Source organism: Lipotes vexillifer, unplaced genomic scaffold (genome assembly GCF_000442215.2).
Source record: "Lipotes vexillifer unplaced genomic scaffold, Lipotes_vexillifer_v1.1 scaffold914, whole genome shotgun sequence".
In the NCBI taxonomy this organism is placed as follows: Eukaryota; Metazoa; Chordata; class Mammalia; order Artiodactyla; family Lipotidae; genus Lipotes; species Lipotes vexillifer.
The window spans coordinates 1,284,742-1,293,576 of NW_006780388.1; the positions used below are offsets into that span (position 1 = coordinate 1,284,742).

Genomic DNA, 8,835 nt, shown 5'->3' on the forward strand with positions numbered 1-8,835 from the left:
GCTGTATAACCCAATCAGTCTTAGGTATATACCCAAGAGAACAAAAACACAAACACTCATACACGAATGTTCACATAACCATTAGCTGTGATAGCCAAAACGTGGAAACAGTCCAAATGTCCATCAACTGATAAATGGATAAATAAAATGTTGTATATCCATAAAGGAGAATATTATCCCATCATTAACAGAAATGAAGAATTGATTCATGCTACATGGATGACATTTAAAAACATTACATTACTTAAAAACATTACATTAAGTAAAAGCCAGACAGAAGGTGACATATTGTACGATACCATTTATATAAAATATACAGAATAGGCAACTCCATAGAAACAGAAAGTAGATTGACTGGTGGTTGCCAGAGGGAGTAAGGGAATGAGGAGTAACTGCTCAGGGGTACAGAGATTTCTATTTGGGGTTATAAAATGTTCTGGAATTAGATTGTGATGATGGTTGCAAAACCTTGTGAATATACTAATAACCAACACTTTAAGAGAGTGAATTTTAAAATATGTAAATTATATCTTAAGGAAAAAAAGCTAAATGTATTAGCTCCCTTCCAAAACTACTCTTTCTCCTATGTTCATTATTTCAGTAACTAGGACCACGTTCTACTCAGATGCTCGGGCCAGAAACCTATAATTTTTTTTTCCAAACACCTACAAATGTTAACAACTAATTAGGTCACGGCAATTCAAACGTCTTACTTATCTCTCCCTTCCCCCACTCCAACTCCTAATTCAGGCCGCGCTCATTTCTCGCCTTCATTACAGCAGCTTCCTAATGGGTCTCCTGGCCTCCGGGCTTACCTCTCCAGATCAATTTTTACATTGCAACTAGAACCTCCTTTACAAACAAAATCTTTACCGGCTCCCAATGACCCCAGGTTGAAGTTAGAACCTTTACTAGATTTATAAAGTCTCTCAGACTTCAGCCCGCGGCGAACCTCTCCGGCTTCACGTTCCCCTCACGCCCGGACAGCCTGCACCTGGCAGCCTGGAGAGGGTGGGTATCGCCTCGGCCCCGGCCCGCATTGGGCGACCGGCCCTCCAGGCCTCAACCTGCTCGCAAGCATCTCGGGAAGGAAGATCTTCCCTCATTCGCCACCCCCCCGCCCCCAGCTCTGGCGCCTCCGTTTACCCGTCGGCTCCTCAGGCAGGTACGCTCTGAGGGGCCGCCAATGAATCCGCATACATTTCCTGCGTGAACCGTCGTGCACCCAAATTTCAACTTAAAACTGCGGCGGAGCCCTAAACTCACCCCAACTCTTCCTCAACACTTAATAGACTTTGCCGGGCGCCGTCTAGAAACGCAGCCACATGGCCCCCAGGCGCCGCGCTCCGCCTAGTCCCGCCCTGCGCGATGTGGGCAGGCTCTCTGCGGCTCGCCCCGGCCCCGGAAGAGTATAGGAAGCGAGCCTTGTGGATCGCTCTGCGCCTGTGCAGACGCAATTCGCCGCCGGGGCGCCAAGCGGCGCATGCGCAGGCGCATTGGTGTCCGTTGAGAAGGTGCTGCGGCGGTGCCGGAGGTAGGAGGAGCCGGGCTTTGGGGCCGGGAGTCTGCACCCGGGAGAGGCGGTACAGCCACCTCGGGCCTTTCTCGCTCTTCTGAGGGCGAAGAGGCTTTCTCGCCCACCGCCAGCCGCGGTTAGAGGCAGGACCCGGGCTTGGGTGGAGGAGCCCAGGGCTGTCTGAACGGAACCGACGGGGCATAGCCCGGGGGTCTGACTAGCGATCGGAATTCGCCGTCTGTCTTTATAGCTGCCAGAGTCCTTGGCAGCCCTTCCCCAGGTGACAACCCGTGTGTTGGGCGAGGCGGGGGGGTCAGCCCCGCACCTGCCCATTCCTTTTTTCAGCGTCTGCGGTGAGCCCGGCCGCGGTAGGTACAAAGCTGAGTAGGCACAGTCCCCAGCCCTCTGGAAACTTGCCGTCTCGTAGGATCCATTACTTCCTTCAGCAGATACTGATTGGGCACCTATAGGAGATGCACCGTTTTAAAGTAGTATCGGCAGAGATGTGGCGACTCAGGGCAGTGTGGAGGGTGGAGTTTGCTCTAGCTCCAACATCCAACAGTTTGCTTGGCCTAACGTCCCAGGCGCTCGGACACGGATTCTCCCTGCAGTCTTCTCTCTCACCACTTTCCTCTTCGCTCCCTATTGTACCAAACTATTTGCAGTTAATTAATTCAACAGATAACTATCGAGCACTTATTACAAGTCATGCACCTTGTCAGCCAAAGAGAATACAAAATAGAGATGAGTGTGTGCCTTCCTGAAGTTTTGAGCTTAGTAGGGGACAGATAACAAGTAAATGAATAAAAATACAATAGCTGATGCCCTGGAACCACACTGCCTGGATTTGATCCCAGCCCTGCCACTTGAAAAGCTGTGTCAACTTGAGTCAGTTCCTCATTCTTGTGCCTGGTTCCTTGCTGTAAAGAAAGGGCATCAATAGATTGTACTCAGTAAAGTTGTAAGTATTAAACGAGTTAGACTTGTAAAGCACTTGGGACCACAGCCTGCATACAGTAAGCATTCAATAAATCTATTACATGTGATTATAACTTGTGATAAGTACCATTCTGAAAACAGTGTGTAATGATAGAAAATAATGGGAGTGGAGAGGGTTCGCTTAGATAAAGACGGAGAGGAAGCTTCTCTAAGGAGATGTAAGATGAGAATGAGCCAGCCATGCAAAGTAGATTTTAGGTATGTGTGTCTGCCCAGCTTTGGAAAACTAGGTGATTAATTGGATTACTTGGACAGTGGAGATTTCATTATGGTATTTGAAATGAACTTTCTACCACTGGGTTATTCAGTTTTGATTTCTGAACTCCACTAAACTGCACCAATATAAATAATCATGCCCATAAGGCCCAACCTTTGCATATGAGGAGCAGTCTAGTCACCTGAGTTAGAAGAGTTGCTGGGATGAGAGAATGGATGAAAAGTGACCTATTTCTGATTTGGAAAAATTGGTTGTATCAGTGAAAGAGAGCCTGCTATGTTCCTATCTTTTGTTTCTTCGTGAGCGTTCAAGTGCATATTCTCTCTTTTTCTCTCTCATTATATTGCTTGCTGATAGAGCCTCTGAGAGCTGGAGGCCTTGGACCAGCACAGGCCTAAGAGATAGTTTTTCTGGATTCTGGGGCCATCTTGTTTCTGTGGTGACTGCTCTTCATGGGATTTATTCCCTAGGCTTCAATAAAACTATACTCTTCCAAGATGCACACATTTTTCTGCCTGTGGAAGAACATGCTTTGACAGGATTTTAGATCCCTCTCCCCTGTTGTGTTGTGGTAGCCTGTAGGACAGTTAGTTTGTGCTATAGCTGATTATTTGACAGGGGTATTGTTCCTCTGGAGACTTTTCTCATACCCCACATGCTCTTGTACCTTCCTGGAAGAAATGGCATAAAATGACAATATCTGTCTAATTACACTTAGATGCTTTTGGTTTTCCACGAGTGAAAAATTAAATGAATCAAATGTGTGTATCACTGTGGAGATCTTGGAGAATCACCTGAGCACCAAGGTCACATGTGCTCTCTCTCAGAGGCATCTACTGGACAACAGAAGCTCTCAGCTGTGAACTTTAATAAAGGTAAGCTTTAAACGTGCTGTTTAACACAGGTTCAATTTGAAGAAAGACATTTTAAATTATTATGGTGGGGGGGAGCAGTACTTCCTGCTCAGTTGTGCAGACTCTCCAGCTACCTCAGTGAGAAGCAGAGAGGAGCCATAATGAAGCTGCAAGTACGAACGAGGCCTGGCTAGGCTCACACTCGGGTTCACTTTCTCATCTGTCCACATGCCCCCAGATTGACCCTCACTCCTCCGAAGACCAGCCTGAAAGCCTTCAAACCCGTCAGATGATGGATGAGTCAGACGATGACTTTAAGGAACTCTGTGCCAGGTTTTTCCAAAGGGTGAAAAAGAATGGCCCCAAGGAAGTGTCGGGGGAAAGGAAGACACAAAAGGCCTCAAACAGCATCCAGATAAGAAGCAAACTGAAAAGGACCAAACCACCTGCTTCCAAGAGCAAAACCCTTCAAGGCCCCGCTGAGAAGAAAACTCGCTCTGGCAGCCAGGTCCTGCGGACTCAAAAGCAAGGGGCACCCAAGTGGCCAGAGAGTGAACTGTCTCCCCCTGAAAATGGGGAGGGAGGCGTGCATGCTTCTGCTGTGCTCCAAGACAGTGCATGGAGCACCCAGACAGGTAACCAGCTGAAACAGCTGCCAAAACTTTTCCAGAGAGGAGACCAGAGGTGATTTGTACTATTTTAAACCAGGGGTCTGAAAACTTTCTGAAAAGGGCCAGCTAGTAAATTTTTTTGGCTTTGCAGGCTGTACAGTCTCTGTCGCAAACTACTCAACTCCCTATGACAGTATGTAATAGAATGGGCTGTGTTCCAGCAAAACTTCACTTAACAAAAACAGGCAGCCAGCCCGAGGACCGTAGTTTGCCAACTCCTGTTTTAAACAATAGTCATAAAAAATATAACCCGTGTGAATTTTCTACATGATATATTTGGGACCCTCTTCTCTTTCAGTTTCCTATTAATGTTTACATCACACAGCTGACATGAGTTACATGAACATGAAAATAATGCTGCTTCTCTCACTTTCTTTTTTTTTTTTTTTTTTCTCTCACTTTCTTGAGTTCATTCCAAAGTGGTTAAGTTGCAGTGGGCCAGCCAATTTGGTTAGGCTGCTGAAAGGTAGAACGAGGGTGCCGTGTGGGTTTGAGTCCCAGGAGAATATTCTCGTCCTTGCTTTCTCCTCCAAACACCTTTTATTCTTTGCTTTTTCTTCTTCTTCTTTTGTTTTTTGGTTTGTTCGTTTAAAGCAGCTTTCTTATCCTGCTGCCCTTGGTGTACTAAAGCATATGCTTAGCATACATTCTTCATGCAGAACTGAAAACCAGCCTTGCATATATAATACAGCACAAGATCTTTGGGCTCCTGAGTTCTGTTTCTAAATTTTTCTCACCTTCACTTCCTGATCTTAAATAATATGTGGTCAGCATGACCTCCCAGTGCAGTGGTGGTAAAGAAACTGTTGTAAGGTTTCGTTAATGTTGCTGAAACATTACTGGTCCTTCATGCTCCCTTTGAGAGTCTAGTGAAAGCTATGCTTGATTTCCCCCAGAACACTGCACCCCCAAACACACCTGCAAAATTGACATATAACTTCAGGGGCTTCGTGGATCCCCCCCGGAGGTCATCTACAGACACCAAGTTAAAGGAAAACTTCTGACCTAGAAAGATATAAGTGTTTGTCATTAATATTTCTTTAATAACAGCTTTATACGGATACAATTCACATTCTATAAAGTTTACCCTTTTAAAGTGTATGGCTCAGTGATTTTAGTATATTCACAGAGTTGTGCAACCATCCCCCCTACTTAATTTTAGAACATGTTCACCACCTCAGAAATAAACCCCATGTTCAATAGCAGTCACTCCCCATGCCCCCTCCTGTCATAGATATTTATGACAGGGGTATTTATATTACCACAAACAGTGAGGTTACCAAAAAACAATCAGCACTATTCACACTTAAGAGTTAAACCTAGGGCTTCTCTGGTGGCGCAGTGGTTGAGAGTCCGCCTGCCGATGCAGGGGATGTGGGTTCATGCCTCGGTCTAGCGGCTGGGCTTTTCTCTCTCATTATATTGCTTGCTGATAGAGCCTCTGAGAGCTGGAGGCCTTGGACCAGCACAGGCCTAAGAGATAGTTTTTCTGGATTCTGGGGCCATCTTGTTTCTGTGGTGACTGCTCTTCATGGGATTTATTCCCTAGGCTTCAATAAAACTATACTCTTCCAAGATGCACACATTTTTCTGCCTGTGGAAGAACATGCTTTGACAGGATTTTAGATCCCTCTCCCCTGTTGTGTTGTGGTAGCCTGTAGGACAGTTAGTTTGTGCTATAGCTGATTATTTGACAGGGGTATTGTTCCTCTGGAGACTTTTCTCATACCCCACATGCTCTTGTACCTTCCTGGAAGAAATGGCATAAAATGACAATATCTGTCTAATTACACTTAGATGCTTTTGGTTTTCCACGAGTGAAAAATTAAATGAATCAAATGTGTGTATCACTGTGGAGATCTTGGAGAATCACCTGAGCACCAAGGTCACATGTGCTCTCTCTCAGAGGCATCTACTGGACAACAGAAGCTCTCAGCTGTGAACTTTAATAAAGGTAAGCTTTAAACGTGCTGTTTAACACAGGTTCAATTTGAAGAAAGACATTTTAAATTATTATGGTGGGGGGGAGCAGTACTTCCTGCTCAGTTGTGCAGACTCTCCAGCTACCTCAGTGAGAAGCAGAGAGGAGCCATAATGAAGCTGCAAGTACGAACGAGGCCTGGCTAGGCTCACACTCGGGTTCACTTTCTCATCTGTCCACATGCCCCCAGATTGACCCTCACTCCTCCGAAGACCAGCCTGAAAGCCTTCAAACCCGTCAGATGATGGATGAGTCAGACGATGACTTTAAGGAACTCTGTGCCAGGTTTTTCCAAAGGGTGAAAAAGAATGGCCCCAAGGAAGTGTCGGGGGAAAGGAAGACACAAAAGGCCTCAAACAGCATCCAGATAAGAAGCAAACTGAAAAGGACCAAACCACCTGCTTCCAAGAGCAAAACCCTTCAAGGCCCCGCTGAGAAGAAAACTCGCTCTGGCAGCCAGGTCCTGCGGACTCAAAAGCAAGGGGCACCCAAGTGGCCAGAGAGTGAACTGTCTCCCCCTGAAAATGGGGAGGGAGGCGTGCATGCTTCTGCTGTGCTCCAAGACAGTGCATGGAGCACCCAGACAGGTAACCAGCTGAAACAGCTGCCAAAACTTTTCCAGAGAGGAGACCAGAGGTGATTTGTACTATTTTAAACCAGGGGTCTGAAAACTTTCTGAAAAGGGCCAGCTAGTAAATTTTTTTGGCTTTGCAGGCTGTACAGTCTCTGTCGCAAACTACTCAACTCCCTATGACAGTATGTAATAGAATGGGCTGTGTTCCAGCAAAACTTCACTTAACAAAAACAGGCAGCCAGCCCGAGGACCGTAGTTTGCCAACTCCTGTTTTAAACAATAGTCATAAAAAATATAACCCGTGTGAATTTTCTACATGATATATTTGGGACCCTCTTCTCTTTCAGTTTCCTATTAATGTTTACATCACACAGCTGACATGAGTTACATGAACATGAAAATAATGCTGCTTCTCTCACTTTCTTTTTTTTTTTTTTTTTTCTCTCACTTTCTTGAGTTCATTCCAAAGTGGTTAAGTTGCAGTGGGCCAGCCAATTTGGTTAGGCTGCTGAAAGGTAGAACGAGGGTGCCGTGTGGGTTTGAGTCCCAGGAGAATATTCTCGTCCTTGCTTTCTCCTCCAAACACCTTTTATTCTTTGCTTTTTCTTCTTCTTCTTTTGTTTTTTGGTTTGTTCGTTTAAAGCAGCTTTCTTATCCTGCTGCCCTTGGTGTACTAAAGCATATGCTTAGCATACATTCTTCATGCAGAACTGAAAACCAGCCTTGCATATATAATACAGCACAAGATCTTTGGGCTCCTGAGTTCTGTTTCTAAATTTTTCTCACCTTCACTTCCTGATCTTAAATAATATGTGGTCAGCATGACCTCCCAGTGCAGTGGTGGTAAAGAAACTGTTGTAAGGTTTCGTTAATGTTGCTGAAACATTACTGGTCCTTCATGCTCCCTTTGAGAGTCTAGTGAAAGCTATGCTTGATTTCCCCCAGAACACTGCACCCCCAAACACACCTGCAAAATTGACATATAACTTCAGGGGCTTCGTGGATCCCCCCCGGAGGTCATCTACAGACACCAAGTTAAAGGAAAACTTCTGACCTAGAAAGATATAAGTGTTTGTCATTAATATTTCTTTAATAACAGCTTTATACGGATACAATTCACATTCTATAAAGTTTACCCTTTTAAAGTGTATGGCTCAGTGATTTTAGTATATTCACAGAGTTGTGCAACCATCCCCCCTACTTAATTTTAGAACATGTTCACCACCTCAGAAATAAACCCCATGTTCAATAGCAGTCACTCCCCATGCCCCCTCCTGTCATAGATATTTATGACAGGGGTATTTATATTACCACAAACAGTGAGGTTACCAAAAAACAATCAGCACTATTCACACTTAAGAGTTAAACCTAGGGCTTCTCTGGTGGCGCAGTGGTTGAGAGTCCGCCTGCCGATGCAGGGGATGTGGGTTCATGCCTCGGTCTAGCGGCTGGGCCCGTGAGCCATGGCCACTGAGCCTGCGCGTCCGGAGCCTGTGCTCCACAACTGGAGAGGCCACAACAGTGAGAGGCCCGCATACCGAAAAAAAAAAAAAAGACTTAAACCTAAACTAGTCAGTAAAGGACCCCTTTGAAACTTGAGGTGTTTGAAACTTTGGAAGAGTCTTTGGTTCCTCCGGCTAGAACTGATGCATATGAATGTTTTCCTCCTTGCCAGAGGCCGCTCCTGACAGCTGCTCCCAGCCCCCTCCTTCCTGTCTGACTGCGATGGTGCCCAGTCCCTCCAAACCCCGGGCGGCAGAGCTGGTGCTACAGCGAATGCAGCAGTTCAAGAGAGCAGACCCTGAGCGTTTGAAACACAGTTCAGAAGGGTGCTCCCTAGAGGCTGCACTTGAAGAAAACGTCCCAAAGGGCCCTCAAGAGATGATGGCAGGGAACGGTATGATGGGAGTCCTCTGTCTTCCCAACAGGGTTGACTTTCGGGGAAGGGAGTCAGGAAGGAGCCCGTGTTCATTGCGTCTCTGCTGGGGGTGGCACTCTACCTTTTTTTTTTTTTTTTTTTTTG

The 8,835-nt window shown here is 45.9% G+C and overlaps 1 protein-coding gene across 1 annotated transcript in view; it reads left to right on the forward strand.

The window, feature by feature from the left end:
- The first annotated feature begins 6,479 nt into the window (after positions 1-6,479).
- The window catches only part of SLX4 (SLX4 structure-specific endonuclease subunit), a 21,823-nt gene continuing 19,467 nt past the window's right edge, over positions 6,480-8,835 (forward strand). Inside the window, 2 exon segments of the mRNA XM_007453486.1 lie at positions 6,480-6,825; positions 8,488-8,709. Coding sequence (XP_007453548.1) covers positions 6,480-6,825; positions 8,488-8,709 — 568 coding nt within the window.